The sequence below is a fragment of the Lactuca sativa genome, chromosome 8, assembly GCF_002870075.4.
Source record: "Lactuca sativa cultivar Salinas chromosome 8, Lsat_Salinas_v11, whole genome shotgun sequence".
Lineage (NCBI taxonomy): Eukaryota > Viridiplantae > Streptophyta > Magnoliopsida > Asterales > Asteraceae > Lactuca > Lactuca sativa.
The window spans coordinates 249781706-249803249 of NC_056630.2; the positions used below are offsets into that span (position 1 = coordinate 249781706).

Sequence of the window (21544 nt, forward strand, 5' to 3'; positions counted from 1 at the left end):
TGACCTCTGTGTTCTACCACTTACTAATTCCATACGTGTTGTGGTCATCCCCAAGCCAAAATCACTAACCCACCCAGTTCTAAAACATTAGATGGAAACCATAACGACTCAAAATGAGATCCATCTGGAAATCCAAAATTCCAACCTGCTTATCCTTTAAACAGATAGAGTCAAACTCAAAAACAAGAGTCTGGTCCGACAACAAATAAAAAAAATAAAACCACTCATATCCAATTTGATACTCAATTCATGACCCGAGATCCGTGAATCTACGCATGTATTACACTCCAATCCTTCCGACTTGCATCAACCCCTTTCTAAATCAAGATATAACAGTTCCCGACCATCGCTGAGACCCCAGTCTCACACGTGGTCCGACCACCCGATTCCCAAAGACTCAAATGGCAAGGCTACACAAGCCTAAGAACCCCTCTGCACTACACACTAACTAGTGTATAATAGGGCTCCCCGTAGTCTTACAACACTCTCTCACTGACTAGTGAATGCTACAGCTCCCCGTAGTCTTATGACACTCCATCACTCGCCATGGGCTCACCTCATGGTCTTTCCCGACAGTCCGAAGTGATTACTTCCACCTGGATCCATCCACTCTCTTACAACCTCACATCCGCTAGTTCACCAAATAATCCCACAATCTCATTGTCAAACCATCACCATACCAAGCTTAATAAACTCATGCTCTACGATCCAACATAAATAGGTGCGCACACCCACCCAGATTAATCATCACTATTCCTGACAAAAATTGTCGCAAACAAAGCACTTTCCCTCAATACAATTTAAACCCTTGGGCAATCCTCGTTTGGCGACAAATAATTGATGGGTCCACAACTAGAATAGATAATAGTCGCTTGATGCTCCACTTGTCGTCTAATAAACTCAAGCGAAACTACACATACTAACTCTAAATTTAATTAACAAATCAACTATTTCCCTTCTCGGAGTATAGATAGCAATCTATATGTCGAGCTAGCAAATTTCTCAATAATTAAAAGTGCCTCAATGACCCAACCGCCTGGAAACTCAAACATTAGCGAACCCGAAAGAAATATTGACCACCATAAGATCTGTGACCTACAGCTACCTGTCGTGAAGACACTTATTCATTCCTGAGCGCATATACATGCATTATGTCGCTCTGTACCTTGCCCTGACTACATCTAGACCCAAGTCTCATATACCCGAACCGCAGATCCCTATAACCCAATCTCCTGAAACGAAACTTAAAGAGACTGATAATCCTCCCAGCATAATACCTAGTTCTCCTCCATTTAGGGTTCAGACCATTGCCAATTGGCATGACAAACAGACCATGCTATGAACTGGCTCACAAGATATAAAATACCTGACTCTTGGGACGTACCATGCAACACTCTATGATCTTCCAGATAAATACCAACCAACTCCAAATATTCCAAATCTCAGATGGAGACCTTGAAAAACATCCTAATATGACTGCCTCTAATCACCAAGAATTTCATACAGCTGCACAACCAAATATTTCGACTGGACTAAAATAGTATCGACTCTTTATCTAGAAAATCATAGAATATCACCCCTTTCATTCTCTGAATCTTCAACCAACACCTTTTCGCAAGAATCATCGTTGAAATAGGTATCCTCACCCACACGACCGATTCGCAACATAGATAACGAAGGCCATCGTCCTGAGATACTCCTCCTGGTTACCTAGAACTGTTGCTAGAATACGGCTTAACATACTTATTTGAGGCACATCCACGTCCTCTTTTGTCACAGTCCCCACTAATGATCCCCCCCCCCCCCCCCGGCATAAGAAGTAACTCAAGGCACTCATAAGCACCCCATAGGGTCTACCTCCAAATTCAGAAATCAGAAGTTCACTCACCCTTCCTTCCAAAACAAAAAGCAAAAGTAACATAATCCTTTCCATAGAAATGGCCATCACAACCCATTTCGGCCGATTACTCAACTCAGACTGCAATCCTCCACAACACATCATATTCACTTCCTTTTTGAGTCTGGCACCTCACCAGTCAAATCCCTTGAGACCTAAACTCAATTTTTTTCCTCGCAAGGTATACTCCATTTAAGTTCGACCGACATGGCCCTCTGGCCCCATAATTTACCATACCCACTCTCAGTCTGAATTACCACAGTCGGATAACCGATAAAGATAGAAACACACTCTGCCACGAATCATGATACCTAAACCATGTTATCTCCCCTCAACTTGCTACTTAGAATCTCTGGAATTATCCTTCTTTTGAGTATGGGTCCTCTCATTTCAGTAATACGGGCCCAATACTACCTTCCACATCTACCCATACTTTCCTCAAGGGTCGTCTCATATTTCCAAAGTAGCTGATCAACTTTCCCTATCGACCAATAACATTCTACATGCTCGCACCCGAGCGAATACTCACCGCTAGACAACAGACTCATCGGACTGAAATTACTCCCTAGGCTCTCCTAGGTTCCTATACTTCTCTGCCACCAACTGCTGAAGAATTTCTCATAATGTCAATTAGCTATTTCACGAATACAATCACAAGCAACAATGCTCAGATAATCCTTCGAGTAACAGAATCATCTCTACAACGGGTAGACTCAAACAAGAGCTAATGCAGTAGGGTCAAATCCATCACTGATCTTATCCAACCTTTTTCACATGATGCTTGATATATTCACTCAGTAGCTAACTTGCATCACTCATGAGTTCCACAAAACACAAAGCAAGGAGCATTCGGGCATCGAGCAACCTCTACCAGCATATAAAAACACTCTAGCATACAACCCCAATTGCTCTATCCACAGCACAAAAGGCATCACTGAACTCAGGAAATCATACCTCACAGCTCCTCGGAGATCTCTAATCATACATATGCAACACTACCAGCTCAGATAGATAACAGGGATAAATGTATATCTCTTAAGCAGGCACACTAGCATGATATACTGAGCAGATTCCTAGCCCTAAACTAGCATGCAGTTCTATCAACTCATAATAACAACAAATAATCAAGTAAAAGTATTTTGGGAAATCACCGCTCGGGCTCTGGCTGATTGTACACACTGCTTCAGATCTGCTTTCAAAACTCTTTAATCTCCTTGGAAAATTGTGTGATGAAAAAATCATTCTTTTTGAAAAGTTATCAACTCCTCAGTTTGAGTCCAGACATACTCGAGGGTGTGCTCGAATCCCTCAAACCAAGACTCTAATACCAAATTGAAGCACCTCAAATTGCAATACAAAATTTTCATTTTTAATTCTCAAAATATTACTCATAAATTCAAGTCATGATATAAACTGTAAGTTATTATCAAAACAATATCAGAGTATCCCAAAATCCTCAAATCTTCATAAATTGTAACTTATTGTCATGGAAGACTTGGAGGTCTATAGACAATTTATTACCACAAAATTGTGTTATTTTGGTCCTCCTATAGTTTTCCTTTTTATCTTGATCAATATATACCATACGTAATTAGTTGACCACAAGCCTTCAACAAAATATGAATTATTAAATCAAAGTATATAACAAACAATCATTTACATTAAAAAAAATCAAAGATGGTTTATAATTTTTTGTAGATGATTGTTATGAATTATAAACTTGATTCTTAGGTGTAATTATAAACATGCAATGATACAAAATAAGAGGTCGATTTAGTTTCATGGTAGACCTCACAGATGACTGCTTTGAAGTCACCAAAGTAGGCCCCGGAAGTTGAATTATCTGTTTTATTATTATCTTTTGAAACTTAGGTTCCATAAATTACATGCAATATTCGGTTTCTCTGATTTGTTTTTCCTTTATTATTTTATTAAACTATGGGATATACAAGACATTGTGTTACTTAAATCACAACTACGGTTCATGCAAAACATCTTATTTACTTGAGTTAGTGAAAATTACACACACCTGACCTGTTGTAAGAGTGTGTGAAGTTTTAATCTCGAACTCATGCATACGATTCGACCTAAAGAAACAAAATTAATAAAGTAAAGAGTCAGAATAGTCATGATCATGACTATATATATATATATATATATATATATATATATATATATATATATATATATATATATATATATATATATATATATATATATATATATATATATATATATATATATATATATATATATATATATATATATAACCCAATAGATAATGAATATAGAAAAGTGTTTTGATGTTGCCTCGTGAGCCGATATAAATATAATTATAAAGAAGAACCTATAAAATGAGAATGTTTTGGATACCAAAAATTCACATATTACAAACAGTCGGGGCTTTCGCATTAGGACTTAGGAGATAGCTATTTACATTGTTTTCACCTGATACGGTAAGACACAAATTAAATTTGTTGCTGCAGCTAAAATTTTTGCAAACATTATTATCAATAAGAATGCTCAAAGGCATGCCAATAAAAAGCTATAATATTTCAGAAACAGAATAAAGAGGCACTAATTTCAGGTTCTTTACCAAATTCATTGTCATTAAATTTAAAGAAACTATATCTGCATCTTGGAACTAGCGTTTTGTTTATCTTTATTTATGTTGGTATTGATGCTTTGATTATTAGAAAGTGGATCTTTTTTCAAAGACAACTTTCAAGTACTAACCATGTAAAAACAATTTTTTATTACATGTTTATTTGTTTATCTGGTTCGTTGATTACTGTGATTTTAAATCAAGATTTTGTTCATCATAATTTGGATTTCATGATCTTATTTAATGGGTGTGTTGTTGATTGGGGAAAAAATAACTTTGGATAGAAAGCGTACACCTTAAAGGAAAGCAGATTGGATCTTGAAAGTTTACTAGGGTTTTTTTCTTAATTTTATAATTGATTTGATAAAATGAATTTTGTTTGGATTTTTCTTAATATGAGAATTAATTTGAGATTCTTCTAAAAGTTTTTAATTTATAAAGGGTACTTTGGTCATTATTGGGAAATATAGAATTTGGTCTACAAGAATTAAGGATTATGCTGAATTGTTTGAGTTTCTATAGTGATGTTAAAAATCGATTATCTGAAAGTTCAACTAAGGTTGAAAAGGTTTTGGAATTAGATTGGTATTTTGGTCAAAATCAAGGAAATTTGGATAAAAGAAATAAAAAGTAGGGTAAATTACACGAATGGTCCCTATGGTTTGGGTTCATCTGTACGTTTGATCCCTAAAAGTTTTTTTTAACTTGGACCGTCCTTATTATATGTTTTTGTTACGCGTTTGGTCCCTGACACACTTTCTAAAACTATATTGCCCTTGTATATTTCTTTTTTTAATTAAAGTAATGTTTATTGATTATTTTATTTATTAAAGAAATTGTTTAATAAAAGGTGGGCCTTACCACCCCACCCACAACCTATGTAGTCTGCATTGTATGAAGCTTTTATCTCATGTAGCATGTAATGTATGAAGATTTTATCTTTTCTTCGTTCATCCCTAGTTCAATGAATAGAAGCCTCCACTTGCCGACAACCCTTTCTTTACCATCGTTTATCTCTTCCATGCTCTACATGCCAGAAAATGCCACAGTCACTGACTACCCTCCATGTCCTTCCTTTCTTTGTTGCCGGCAAACTTCTAGCACAAGATATATGTACATCTGTCTTCACATGTCCGATGACTCGAAACCTGACGAACAGAAAGGTGAAAACTTGATTTTGGGATTTTCGTTTTTTTACAAGATAATTTTATTGAATCTCTCTTCCTTTTGGGTTTCTATGTACCTGAAGTTTCTCAAATCCATCTTCATTCTTAATCAAGGTGAAAACCTGTAGAATTTTGAAGGTCAAAAGTTCTTGATTGGGTGATGGTGGAACAAGAAATTAGAATGCAAAAACCAGGTTTTGTTTTGTTTTGTTTTGTTTTGTTTTTTTTTTTTTTTTTTTTTTTTTTTTTTTTTTTTTTTACATCTGATGGATTCATTTCTAAAGGAAGAAATCTAGTTTGATGTGAAAAGTTAAGAGGTGTTTTTGCAACTAGTTTCGACTCAATTAGTCGATTAGGAAGCAAGAATTTGGTTTAAGATTATTACAAGTGTTGATTTCATCCACCGTTGTGATCAGAGATTAAAACTAAAACTGTGGTAGATGATTCAATTTTTTTTTTTTGTAAATGATTCTCGATTTTGATTTCAGGTATTGATGTTCATTTATTTAGTTTTTTCTTCATTGAAGATGCTTTGATGATTAGCAACTGAAATTGGTGGATAATAGACGATGGAAGAGGATCGATTTTTTTATTTTTTTTTTTCTGAAAATGATATTTGAATTTTTTTTTTGGGTCGATGTGCTTTCTTTATTATTTTGTGGGTTGTAAGGAAGACGATGACACCATGGTAGGCTCAGAAAGAAGACAAATTGATCTATTCACCGACATTTGGGAATTCAGATGGGAGAGAGATATTAGGTTGATGACAGTGAGAGAAAGTTGGTGGTAGCTGAAGATTTTACTGGAGAAGGTAACAATAGAAAGGGAATTGGTAGGAACGTGAATGGTGGATTGGTGTCACAACTGGCATTTTTAGCCAGGAAATTCTATGATCATGTAAACATCATCTATGATAATACTTGTAACTCTAACTTGATACCATGCACTATGTTCATTCTATGACCACAATCTTAATCAAAATTCACAAGTGAAGTTCAAAACTCTATACAAAGTATCCAAATAGTGAATAATGAGTTGAAAACCCAAAAAATCCAGGTTCAAGCTTATTATGGACTAGGGTTTCTTTATTGGACCTAATGGACCAATAAGCATCCAATCGGACTATCTTGGGCTTAGAAACCCTATTTGGATTCTGAATGGACCCAATACATAAACCTATAACATTTTAGGCCATTTGGGCCTAGAATGATTCATTCTAACCCCAATGCCCCTTATTGGGCCATAAATGAATTAATTTGCCCTAATAGGTCATAAACTTCATTCCTTTTATTTTAATGGGTCGAGAACTTTCCATTTAGGCCCATAATATCGAAATCAAGCATTCAAGGCCAAACCACTCCTCCTTTCTCCTCTTCCTTCTTCCTCTCAGCCCAACATCAAAAACAAAAAAAAAGATATAATGGCTAATTACCCAAGCCATGACACATCATTTTTATTTAGGGGATATTAAGGCATTATACACAACATGCATCTAGGTATTATATTTCTCATGTTTCCATGCAAACTCCCCTTACCCTCTCTCTGATTATCTCTTGACCGTGAACATCAAACACACACACACAAACTTCACTTTCAAACACTCTAAAATCTCTCAAGAGCACTCCTTCCTTCCATCCAAATTTTCGAGATCTCTAAGTGTTTCAAGAAGATCTTCACCAAAGATCACCAATCTTGAGTAATTCATCACACATCCACGCTAAATAACTTCATTATTATGCTAGATCACTCTTTCTAAAGATTATTTATGTTCATACTCTTAGAAATCCCCCCCCCCCCCAAGTTCAAGATCTACTCAAGAAAGCTTGGTAGGATCAAATATCTTCTTCCACTTCTTCTTCAAACCGTGAACAACTAAGCAAAGTGAGTTCATGCCCTTTGTTTTTCGGTTTTTTCAAGATTTTTTGGGGAGAATATAAGTAAAATGTGTAGATCTATGTGTTATATGCTTGATATGTGTGGTTTCTTAGTTTATTTTGTAAAATGGGTTAGATCTTAACACATTTCGACATCTTAAACAACAATTACATCCATGAACTAAGACACCTTATACATCATATTACCAAGATAAAAGTGTTCACATGCTTAAGATGTGAAAAATCAAAGCAAAAATCTTGTTAAGGATCATATTTGTTAAGTAAACAAAAGATAAGGAAAAATAGTGACATTTACAGTTTTATAAGGATCAAACAAGTCATACTTGTATAAAAATGGGGTTTTATGATAACCATACTTTTCAAAGGGCCAAAAGTGTAAAATTTAGCCTAAAAGGCTTCATATTTGGGCCTCACGGTTTTGGGCCCAAATTTGCGAAAAATAAGAGTTTTGGGGTTAAAAATGTCATTCAATCAAAACTTGAGCCAAAACATAAATAAACCAATTTAAGGGTTGAAAATGACACTTATTTCTAAATTGGGCTAAAAATGCAAAGTTTTTGGAATTTGGCCAAAAATGTAAAACCCATGGCAAATGGACCAAAAATGTAAACTTTTAACAAATAAGGGATGAAAATGTAAATTCTTACAAACCAAGGGATGAAATGGTCAAATAAATATTTTGAGTCCAATGTGTCAATTTTTAAACAATTGGGACAAAGATAGAAATTTTTATAAGGATTTAAAAATGGTATATTATATAAACTAATAATATCGTTATAGATCTAACATTGAATATTTTAATATTATAAGTAAATGCTTCATTTAAAAACACTATACCACATCAAATATACAAAAATAGAACAATGGTACAAATATTGGGCCTGGTACTTGTAATACATGTTTATTGGGCATTCCTGATCCATTTGCATGTTTATTAGGCCCAATATAATCAATTCATGTCTACTGGGCCTTAGTGACCTAATGACATGCTCAATGGGTCTAAATTAATTTTTTCATGTTATTAGGCCTTAATGGCCCATTCACATGTTAATTTATACCAGAGAGATTCATTGTATGCTTAATGGGCTTCAACGTGTCTGTTTGCATGCCATCAAGCCTAGAAATAACCTACGTGTTTAATGGGTCGCAGCTGTCTTTATTCATGTTTATTGGGCTGTGTTTTTAACATTCAAGTATCACCAGATGTTAGTAAATCAAACTACGTTTAACATTAAATATATTCATGTAGGAAAATCATTGGGGTCTAGTGAGAAGTATCGGTCGACACCATTGAGTGTTTAGCCGTAGGCTATAGTTATAATCAGAGTCTCATGGAGGGAGAGGGAGAGTTTGTGTATAGATCTATACGAGGGTGACCCCCCCACACCTGAGCTGTTCACTACAGTTAGACTCGGTCAGTCTAGGGTGACAAAATCTTGATCAAAACTGGCGTTTGGAAAAATGCCAAGATAGGCGAATTAGTTATTTATCATGCATGGTTATAACGACTCACATACAGATCCATTACCATCTATACTTTTCGGGGGAAATAAAATTCATATATTGTGGCGATACAAAACATTTCATACGATAATACAAATATTACAATACTATTATAGATCGGGAAATATCATATTTTCCGGGAAATACCATCTTTCACTTTCTTTTACATACATCAAATACAAAACAAGGAAAACTTTTGGGATTCATTCATTTACACATGTTTTGAAATCACACACACACACACACACATATATATATATATATATATATATATATATATATATATATATATATATATATTGGATCATCACATCATGTTATAAACAAATTTACAGAAAATATCAGATTTTCTGGGTTATACTATTGACACAAAGCTTTTTAATCAAACTTGTTTATGAACTCACCAACATTATATATGTTAACCATTATCAAAATAACTTGTATTCTCAATTAATCGTTAGGTAACCGTTAAGCCGAAGAATCATCAAGTGTATTTGGGAATCTTATTTTTGTGAAATGTTAACTCCCGCGCCTCTTATGATCTGAATATGTAATATTATACAATGTACTTGATGTGAACAATGCTGGTTGTAATATGTATTGTTTGAAAATGATCATGTTATGATTCATGTATATTCATTGTGATGATACTTCAATTGATAGTCACACGAGCCCTCAATTGATAGTCACACGAGCCCTCAGATGTTTCCGCCGTCCGGTCTGAGGGTGTGAAAATTGTGGTGTGGTTAAGGTGGAGAGTGGTGAAGTCTAGTGTTTTCCAGTTGAGTCCAACGTTTTCTGTTGAGTCTGCATTTTTCGGCGACTAAACAACAGGTAGGGAGGGGAGGAGGGTGTAGTGTGGGTCGTTGAATCAAATAATTATACATTTTATTAATATTTTTCCACATTTAATTAATATTTTTTAATTAATTGATAATTTAAAAAAGATAAAATAAATCAGTAAGCGTAAATCAATATTTTTAGGATGGACAAGGACCGAACGTGCAACAAAAATATAAAATAAAGACGATCCAACTTTAAAAAAAAAATCTTTAGGGACCAAGCATGCCAAGGTCTTTTTTTTTAATTTAATTATCTATCTACACTATTTTATTATATTGCAACATACTTATCCATTTGATGTTTGTTGTTAGATTTGTTTGATTTAACGTCTTAATCTGATGTTTTATTTGGTTTTCTTAGATTTTTTTTTTCATATTTTGCTTATGTTTTAGGTTTTGGTGATGAATCATTTTAAAGTCCAGAAAATGAAGAACAAAATGTTTTTTGTTGTTGATTTCTAGAAAAGAAGTGAATGTGTTTGTGTTTCAAGTGCAAATGGTAAAGATTTGTAGTTGTGTTGTATTTTAGCGGGAGAATGACTCTTGAGGGTAATTAACTTTTGCATTTGTAATCATTTGGTCCCTTTCCTTTTTTTTGTATTCAATATACCATCGAACTTGTTGTTGGTGTTCACCATAACCCTTTTGACCGGCTTTTGACCTGTGATAGCCGGTCAAAGGATTATGGTGAACACAAACAACAAGTTCAATGGTATATTGAGTACAAAAAAAAGGAAAGGGACCAAATGAGAACAAACTCAACAGTTGGTTACCCTCCTAAGTCATTTTCTCTTTACTCATTTACAACAAATCTCACATCATCTCCTACTGATATTAATGACTTTATGAGATTCATTCTTGCTTCTCTTCAAAACATAACCCACGAAAGAACACTATTCATACATGTATAACTTTGTAATGCACTTGAAAATTTATTAGGGGAATCTTGACTAAGCAGGCGCATTTCATGACTACATTTACATTTCCAATCAAATGATTTATCGTATCATAGATTTCAGACAAGTCTACAAACGAGTGGAATCACATGTGCTGTGATTTTTGAGTTTACTTAGCTTTAAGATCGAATTCATGGGATGAGATATAACATCAATATGTACAATATCATGCTGCTTTTACAGACACATCACCATAATATACCTTGAGGTAAACGTTTATGCTGATAAATATACCTCTCATACACAATCATATCCTTTTGAAGAGAGGTGTTGACAGCTAACCACAGTAAGCATAGCATAGACCATGTTTTAAACAAAGTTACCCCTCTGAAACACTCTTCATATACGTTATAGCCTAAGAAGGTTGTAGTCTTTGATAATTTTGCAACTTTAATTTCATTTAACTTTTCGGGGAAAATGACTCAGGAGGGTAACCAACTGTTGAGCTTGTTCTCATTTGGTCCCTTTCCTTTTTTTTTGTACTGAATATACCATCGAACTTGTTGTTTATGTTCACCATAATCCTTTGACCGTCTATCACAGGTCAAAAGCCGGTCAAAAGGGTTATGGTGAACACAAACAACAAGTTCAATGGTATATTGAATACAAAAAAAATGGAAGGGACCAAATGAGTATAAACGTAAAATTTAATTAACCTCGAGAATCATTTTCCCTATTTTAGCATGCCAAATACATATTTTAGCATGCCAAATGCACTTTGGTTTCTGAATGTTTTTTTATAAATGAACATGGATGAATGTTGTACAAGTTAGATATTGATTAATTGTAATGTTTAGATGTATAAGGATATTTAGATGTAAATGCATTTCGGATATTACATTGATTCTATCTCTAAATGGTTTGAATACATGTAAATGTTTGTATGGGTTTTGTTCCGTCTTTTGTATATCTAAACTCCAAAAAAAATGTTCAAGACTAAATGTGAAAACTAAAAATGTTCAAGACATTCGTTTAAAGTTTAAACAGAAAACCCAACAACTAAGTAATAATTAATTTTTTAAGTATTCTATAATTAATTATAAAAAAACGCCTCCTCAATATTGTTGGATCTCTTTACGACTTCAACATATAATTCATGAAAGATAATTTGTCAAGATATCATATAAAATTGTTGTTGTTATACTTTCTACCATAAAAAGAGATTGTCAATGTAGGTAATTTGTCAAGGCTGCGTGATTTGGTGTTGCAAAATGAGATTTGGTTGTTAAAAAATGTATTTGACATTATGCCGCACAGGCCAAAGACACTAATAAAACTATTCAAAAAAATTAAACATGAATTAATATTTTCATTATAGTATAATTATGTTTTTCCATCACAAGTATAATATTAAAATATATATTTTATGATAATATGATTATTTAAGATTTTTTTTATAATTAATTATACAATGATTAGATAGGATTTTATGTTTTCTTTTCATATTTATTTAAATATTAAAAAAAATTATAGAAGTTTTATTTTATTTTATTTTATTTTATTTTTTTAAATCAACACACACAAACATTTGATCTACTATTAAAATATGTGTGTTGTAGTTTAAAATAATGAAATTAAATAAAATAAAAGGTAAATTACACCGTTGGTCCCTCGTGCACATGCCAGAAAGCATGTTTAGTCCCTATTTCCAAAATTTAACTCGTGCAGTCCCTCGTTGTTATTTATCTTGCATGGTTAGTCCCTATGCACGTTAACTGTTAAATTCTTCCGTTTAAGCTACCCACGTGCCTTGCACGCAGGGGCATTTTCGTCTTTTCAGGGTTTGTATACATGAACCAGTATGGCGCGACTTCGATAACCGATCATTTCTGATTTCATCCTCCGTCGACCCTTAGCATTGCACGAGAAAACCCTAGTTTTCTACGATGGTGAACTGGAGGATTAGGCAAGAATGGGAGGAATACGATCTCCAAAGCTCATACGGTAAAATTTTCTACATTTTCAGTTGATCATCCATTATACGTTCCTAAAACGTAATTTTTTTTTGGGTTCGCAGCTGACAATCCATGTATGTTCTCGATACGATTGAACTATGGTGGAGTCTTTACGAAGTTTCCAGGCCGCAAATACATAAAGGGGAAGATGAAATATATTGATGGCATTGATAGTGACTTGTTCTCGGTGCATGATATGGACGAGATAATGGAATTGCTTGATTGTGTGGAACCAGGTAAAAGTATTTATTATCATTTCAAACGACCAACCTGGGATTTAGATTTTGGGTTGTATGCTTTGGGTTGTGACGAAGATATAAACCACTTTAGGTCATACGTGTATGAACACAAGGTGATAGAAGTGTATACAGAGTTTTGGGAAACCAAGCTCCATACGTATCAAATGTCCCCAAACCCTGCAAAGATAAAGATACACGAAATTCCTGAGTCCCTTTGTCGTCCCTGCTTGTTATTGACATGGTCAAATTCAGGGGATTGTCCTAGTGAAGAAGCCCCTGTTTTTGAGAATGTAGAAACTATGGACGAACCCCCTAGTACATTACTTGAAACAACCTTGGAACAACCCCTTGTTACATTGAGTGAAACAGTTGAGTCAACCCCTGCCTATATACCAAGAATTGAAGGCCCTTTGACTGAACCAATGATAGGAAGCACATGTCCTAATGTTGATGGTTTGGGTGATACATTTGAATGGTGTGAACCTTTTGGTGGGACTCCTATGGAACAAGATGAACCAAATAGTGAAAAAGCAGGTGAAGACAGTCATGATAGTGATGACACTGAAGATAGTGAATACAGTCAAGATAGCGATTACATAGTTGATGAAGATAATTTGTTAGATGATCCAGAGGTTGATATGAAGAACTTTCACCTCAACATTGACAAAGAGGTGGAGTGGGTTGGAAGTTTTCCTGATGATCGAGATGAAGCAGTAGAAGGTGATGAAGAATTAGAGGTTATAAACACTGAAGAATTTGTATCTGCATCTTCATCAGATGAGGGTGAAGCTAGTAAAAAAAGGAAGAAGATAAGAGATTTACGAAGAGCACATAAGAATGAAGCAGCTGCTGTCAAAGATCCATTTTACATCCACCAGACTTTTAGCACAGCCAAGGAAGTTAAACAACAAATTTATCTTCATTCCATACAGAGTAGAAGGGAGTTAGACTTCGTCAAGAATGACAAAAATAGGATTAGAGTGGTTTGCAAAGGGACAATACCAAACCTTGGGATATTAGAAACAGGTGGGACCAGCAAAAGTAATGACAAAGTGGGACCAAGTCAAAAGAAAAAGAAAGTGAAAGATGGTTCTATTCATAAATGCCCATGGGTCCTACTAGTGAGTAAGTGGAAAAAGACATTAACTGGACTGTTAAGACCTATGAAAAGCAACATACATGCCTTCAAACAAGGAAAATTAGGGCATGTAACTACAAGTTTCTCTCTGAACAGATTTTTGACACAGTGGAGGCAAACCCAGAAATACCACTTAGAGCATTACGTGAGATGCTTGAGAAGAAATACCAACTTGGATTGTCAGACATGAAAGTTCATAGGGCGAAAACGAAAGCCCTGGAATCAATTAGGGGAGATTTTGCTGCTCAGTACTCATGTCTAAGAGACTACTTACAGGAGGTGCAGAGTAGAAATCCAAACACCACAGTCAAACTTCAAGTGCAAAGTGAACCATGTTATGCATCTGAGACCAGGGTATTTGAACGAGTATACATTTGTCTTGGTCCATTGAAAAGTGGATTTGCAGCAGGGAAAAGAGATTTACTAGGGCTTGATGGTGCATTCATGAAGGGTCCATACCATGGTATGATCCTGACAGCAGTGGTATGTGCATAATCATATTTTAGTATTTGATTAATGTTTGACCATAGTTAATTGTTTGCTTATTACTGTGTTTGACATGATAATTCAGGGTTTAGATGGGAACAATTGCACATACCCTTTGGCATATGCAGTTGTTGAAGCAGAGAACTTTAATTCATGGACCTGATTTTTAACTAACTTAGGAGATGATCTTGGTTTGTATGCAAACTCCAACTTCACTTTCATATCAGATAGACAGAAGGTAAATAAAGTTCTCCATTCATTTTCACATGCATGTTTTACAATTCAATAAGCAACTTCACTATTTTGATGATTTAGGGGTTATTGCCTGCACTTGAGAAACTTTTCCCAGCAGCAGAGCATAGATATTGCCTAAGGCATCTTCATGAGAACATGAAACGTAAATGGAGGGGCAAGGAATTCAAGGATTGTCTTTGGAAATGTGCAACATGTACCACCATACCACAATTCAACAGTGCCATGGAAGAACTAAAGAAACTTAACAGTGAAGCATATGACTGGCTTAATTCTATTCCACCTAAGCACTGGTCCAGATCCCACTTCTCAGGTATATAATATTATGTTTATAAGTGTATAATTTTTAAATATAATCTAATACAGTTGTGTTTTATTAGGGAGGGCACATTGTGATGCTTTGTTGAATAATATGTGTGAGAGTTTGAATAGCAAGATAGTGAAGGGTCGTGATAAGCCAATTATCAGTTGCTTGGAGTTTATTAGGGAGTATATCATGAGGAAAATTGTCATGGTTCAAAAAGAAATTGATAAAGCTAATGGCCCATTAACTCCTACAGCCACTAAGACCCTTGAAAAAATTAAAGAAAGGGCAGTACAGTGTAGGGCAGTGTTCTGTGGCAATGGGAAGTACCAGGTTACAAGTGAAGGTACTAATCAGTATGTGGTTAATATGGACCAACAAAATTGTTCATGTAATAGGTGGGAACTGACAGGCATACCCTGCAAACATAGTATAGCAGCTATATGGGATATGAGGCTCAACAATGAAAATGTTGGAATACCTGAGACATGGGTACACCCAACTTATTGGCTCAAGACATGGAAAGAAATGTATGTCTTCAAAGTTGAACCTATTAATGGGAGGTTATTGTGGGAAAAAAGCACATGTCCTACCAAGTTGATACCACCAAAGTATCGTGTCCCTATTGGCAGACCAAAAAAAAAGAGAAGAAGATCTGCAACAGAAGATGATGGAGTGTCCACAAAATGGAAATCTGTAACATGCACAAAATGAGGAAATGTGGGCCATAATGGAAGGACCTGTAAGGGACAATCACAGACTGGGAATGGAACAGGAGAAGGTGCAGCAGGGAATACAACAGGAGAAGGTGCAGCAGGTAGCAGTGGTGGTGTACAAAATGGAGTTGGGAACAAAGGAAAAAGCCCCATGCTTTGAGAATTTGTAGTTTGGTATCATGATCATGAAGGATAACTATGTTTTTGTTAGGCATTTATTGCCATATTATTTTGTTGTTATGTTTTGTATTTTGATACTTTGTTGCTGTGTAGGATAACTATTTGTATGCCATAAGACTATGTTGTTATTTTGGATGTCCCTTTATGTTAATGGTCAATGGTTATCTTGGATATTTTAGAGTTTTTGTCCTTTTTAATTGTTATATTGGATGCTAGTATTGAATGGTATATTGCATATGTTGCAAATACCACATTTTCATTAAATTTGAACACCAACTGATAACACCACATTATGATTACACAATATATTGTAACTAAAATTGAAATTTTTTTGTTAATACAAATAACATTACAAAGAGTCTCCATTACAAAATACACATACCAAAATACTAACAACTTCATTACTTAACCTACACTTTATATATAAGGACTGAAACAAAAAAAAAAAAAACCCAGCTAATAACTAGGTAAAGCTTCAATTTGCGATTTTGTTCTTCAAGTTTCATCCTAAACGCCATACAATCACAGTCCTGATCATAATCATTCACCCATCCTATGAACTTGCATAATGGTCCCTGAACCAATTAAAGTAGATGGAGAATTAGGGCAAAATTAGAGAAGACGAAGAACAAAATTGAAATCATTAACCTTACCTTTACTGTACAAGCATAATAGAGTTTCCCAGGGTTTCTTTTGCTATAAGATGTGCGAATCACTGCAGTGGCTCCACAATTGCATTTAATATCGATCATTGTTATGTATTTGGAAGAAATCGATCGAACGAGGGGAAGAGACGAACGAGAGGATACAGAGGAAAAGAGGGTTGCAGTGTTCTTTATAAGATTTAAGGTGTAACGGCATTAAATATGGACACAAACCCTAAAAAGACGAAAATGCCCCTGCGTGCAAGGCACGTGGGTAGCTTAAACGGAAGGATTTAACAGTTAACGTGCATAGGGACTAACCATGCAAGATAAATAACAACGAGGGACTGCACGAGTTAAATTTTGGAAATAGGGACTACACATGCTTTCTGGCATGTGCACGAGGGACCAACGGTGTAATTTACCCTAAAATAAACTTTTTAATCTCCGAAATAAAACTTATAAAACAATGTATGTCATATGGTAAAACATATTTATTGATCCATTTTATGTCTTTTGAATAAGACATTTCGCGAAAGAAAAAATTTTAACCATCGGCCCAATCGAAACAAATCATTAAAGAATGCTACTTGCCATTAAGAAAAACTAATAACCAAAAAGAGTTATAGAAAGAAACTAATACTGAAAAGTAAACTATTCTTCACGTAAAGGAAAATCTACTTGTGATCGAACCCATTCATTTATCCCGCATCGAAGACCGCTACATATGCTTTTGAATTTAATATAATCATAAAATAAAAACTAGAGTAATAAATAACACCGTATAGGAAACTATTCCGCCCCCACAAGTACTTACATAGCTTGAAACTATTCGTCCGAAGGAAATACCCGACACAAAAGAATTCGAGAAAAAGTCTGAAAGGAACTACATGACACGAAAATCAAACTAATCGGCGTATTAAAACTATTTGCCGAAAGAAACTATCTCGTACCGCCGCATTGCACGTGCATTCTAGTTTCCCGAGAACTCCACGAACTTTTTTTGTGTTATTTTTTTTAAAAAAAAGTGACTTACGATATTAAGTCGATCATATAGAATTGCCTTCACAAAAAACATCTCGAAAAAAAAAGTGCCCATATAAGAGTTATTTTTGACGAACATATGCACTTCGGACGTTAATGCTATGCACTTTTCACATGTGCACATTCTTTTCAAGATTTTTTTTATTTTATATTGTTATTATTATTATTATTGCAAATGCACTTCTATATGACCAAATCAATGCCTTAAGTCACTCTAAAAAACTTCACATGAAAAGTTCACAGAATTCACCTGAGTTCGCAAAAGATCATTACCATATATATATATATATATATATATATATATATATATATATATATATACTCCTTTCCGTCACAAATTGATAGCCCACTTTTGAGTTTGAAGTTTTTTTTTTCAACTTTGACCTTATATATTTCTATTTGTGTTATATATTACTTGATAAAACTTATAAAAATGAAAAAAAAAATTAAAATACAATCCATTCATATATTTTTCATCAAGTATTATCTATAAAAAACAAAAATATTTAAGGTCAAAGTTGAAGAAAAAAAACTTCAAAAATCAAAACTAGACTATCAATTTGGGACGGGTGTAGTATATATCAAAGTAGCCTTTTCAACCTTGGATTTTATGAACATATGTTCATATGTGTTCAGAGGACCCAATTAGGCAAGGGTAATAGACTAATAGTAACGCTTTTCTTTGAAGATCTGTCTGATTTCTATCTTTTTGTATATCTAATTTTGGTTTGACTTGCAGCATGGAGATTATAAAAAAGAAAAAAAACCGATGTGATTTCAACACCTAAAGTAATAATCGAATAGGACCAAGACCGAAATGCGACTATGGTGGAGATTACATTTAGTTATATGCATATAAGACTACAAACTGATTACAAGTATTCGTATATTCAGTAACTATTAAGAAACTAAAGATGCTAGAGAGTAGTGATTTGTCGGTGGTGGTGGAGGCTTTGGTGATTGAGCTGAAGGTAGAATAAAGAAGATCGTATGTATGTTCATCTATGAACATATGTTCATCTTGAACTGTCACAACTGGAATTTTCCTAGAACAATTCTAGTCTAAAAACTCCAAACATGTACCAATTGATTTCCAATGTAATTGGATGCAATAGAAATATGACTTTCATGAGCCATACTTATGGTTGTTATTTAAACATGTGTGGTAATAACCCATGTTAGTTTAAGTTATTATAAGCTAATACAAGTTAACAAGATATTAAGGACTCAAAGAAATCAACACTAATTCAAGTATATGGATGTGAACATGCTATGGTATAAAATTTAATTTAAAATCATAATTTTATAATATGTATATATAGAATTCGGTTTGGGGAATCTTTTCCCAAACACAAAACCGAATTCACTTCTTGGATTAAAAGCAATTACCGAAATCAACCCTTTCTAGAAGGCTAGGACCGAATTCACTTTTCCCTTTTACCCTAGGACCGAATTCCTTTCTCACTTTGATCATAAGACCGATTTCCTTTCTTTCTTGGACACTAGGACCGAATTTCCTTTTCCCTTTTGACATTAGGATTGAATTCACTTCCTTACAGGTGAATTTATGGCCGAAAATACCTAATATCTTCATATCTTATCCTTAATTCAACTTCCCAATGTGATTTGGTGCAATTACCAGCAAACATATCACATCACCTCTCATTTAGTTTCCTTCATATATAAGTCTCATATAAGATTCATTCTTTCATTCTAAACATCCAGTAAACAAGAACATTCCCATTTTCTCTCAAATAGCAAACCACATTTCTTTCCTTTCAAGCTTAAAAGTTAACAACTCATGGACATAACATTCTTCCATATAGCTACAACTATAAGTTTTGGTAAGCATTCTCCATTGATTTAGTGTTTACTCAACACATGAATTATTGATTTTTCAAATATTCACACATTAATATGTGTTTAAACTAATAGGATACGGCTACCATTACGTAATCTAAATCGAAGATCACCGTTCCTAACATGTAAACTAAACCGCTATCACATTCGATGTGAGTTCATACCTTTCCATGTTTATAACTTTTTCTATGTTTTATTGGGGGGGGGGGGGGGGATACAGGTAAAACACAATAAACTTGTGTTAATATACAAATTATTGTTTTATATTTTATTACATTAAAATATCTTTACATAAGAATATCAAACATGCGGAACAACATTATTACCAAATTTACAAATGGTTACATGCAAAACACGTTCAAACGAAACGATTATCATTTTCAATGGAATAATATCTTTTAAACTATATTAGGTATAGTTTGAGAAACATTCACATCATTTTACCCTTTCAAGGCAAGGAAACGATTATATAAAAATACGATTATTTTTATATATTATAAACATAACGAATGGAGTAACAATTTCATGTACGAACATTTTCATTACAAAACACGTATCTCATTGGAAATTTGTGAGCTATTCGTCTTCATTGCACCTACCAAAGGTATCCATGGAAGTCCTGTTTTATAACCAGAGTCTCCTCCCGGAGAGCGTGATACTTGTGTATAGATCTATACGGGACTGATGATCACGCACCCTGGCTGTTAGCTACCGCTCGACTGACATGTTATGGGTGACAAACGTCATATCTTTTCGACGCATGAAGAACGTTGAGACAGGCAATTTATTAATAGCACGATTATGAAAACTCACATGATTAACAGAAATACGTTACGTGAAGTCAATACTACACTTATTTTACATAATTACACAACTCTTCAAATGGTTTTATTTTCGAATAAAACTATATGTTACAAAACTAAGTACGGTATATATACTTGTACTTTTCAGTCTTGGAATATATAAGACTACAGTTCAGCTTTATGGATAATATAAGATTTTCAAGGATAGATACAATTACTTTACAAACAAACAGTTTACAATACAGTTTTATGGAAAATATATGATTTTCTGGGATAGATACGATACTTTACAAACAAACAGTTTACAGTTCAGTTTTATGGAAAATATAGGACTTTTCGGGATAAATACGATTACTTCACAAACAAACAGCTTACAACTCATTTTATAGAAAATATCGGATTTTCTAGAAACAAACGTGATTTCATCTCATTGAATGGCATATACTTATTCATTCAAATACTTATGAACTCACCAACATAAATGTTGAGATTTTTTCTCAAATAACTTGTATTCTCAGGAAACCAGTAAAACATGTTATCAACAGCTTTTGAAGAATTGATGCTAAGGCGCTTCTGAAGAATTGATGCTAAGGCGTTAAGAAAATATTTTGACATCATAATGTAATTGACATTTTGGAAACATGTAATGCATACAATGATGTAACTTTTCAGTTACGTATATGATGGCTGTGTTTACTTTCTTTACTATTCAATTGTTATGATACTGCACATGACGTCTTCCGCACCCGAATGTTTCCACCATTCAGGTTTGGGGGTGTGACAGATTGGTATCAAAACATTGTTTATGGTGAACTAAGTATATCGAACCATATGATACACAACTCTAAATACAATAGGACTAAAATACACTGACCAAGAATTATATATATATATATATATATATATATATATATATATATATATATATATATATACTATTTTTATAAAAAGTATACATGCATACATATATACTAGTACAGTGTCGTAATAAAAACAAAACAAAAGTATTAAAGATGTGTTGAGCACTACGAGTACGTCTGAGAGTATGTAAGCAGGTCT

At 34.1% G+C, this 21544-nt stretch overlaps 1 protein-coding gene and 1 long non-coding RNA gene across 2 annotated transcripts; both read left to right on the top strand.

Annotated features, from left to right (window-relative positions):
- The first annotated feature begins 5439 nt into the window (after positions 1–5439).
- LOC111893270 (uncharacterized) lies at positions 5440–6628 on the top strand. Its single transcript, XR_006186518.2, has 2 exons — positions 5440–5862; positions 6157–6628. It is a non-coding gene; the product is annotated as an uncharacterized LOC111893270 (long non-coding RNA).
- An 8224-nt stretch (positions 6629–14852) lies between these two features.
- LOC111893266 (uncharacterized) lies at positions 14853–16183 on the top strand. The gene is made up of 3 exons (XM_052766921.1): positions 14853–14920; positions 14998–15247; positions 15315–16183. Exons 2-3 carry the CDS (start codon positions 15073–15075, stop codon positions 15950–15952), a joined length of 813 nt encoding a protein of 270 aa, XP_052622881.1. The 5' UTR covers positions 14853–14920; positions 14998–15072; the 3' UTR covers positions 15953–16183.
- Positions 16184–21544: the final 5361 nt, after the last annotated feature.

Bases quoted from the DNA above. Each gene is read 5' to 3' on its own strand.
- LOC111893266 (XM_052766921.1), top strand. From the start codon at position 15,073: ATGAAACGTAAATGGAGGGGCAAGGAATTCAAGGATTGTCTTTGGAAA. The intron at 15,248-15,314 runs GTATATAATATT...GTGTTTTATTAG, and splicing joins GTCCAGATCCCACTTCTCAG to GGAGGGCACATTGTGATGCT.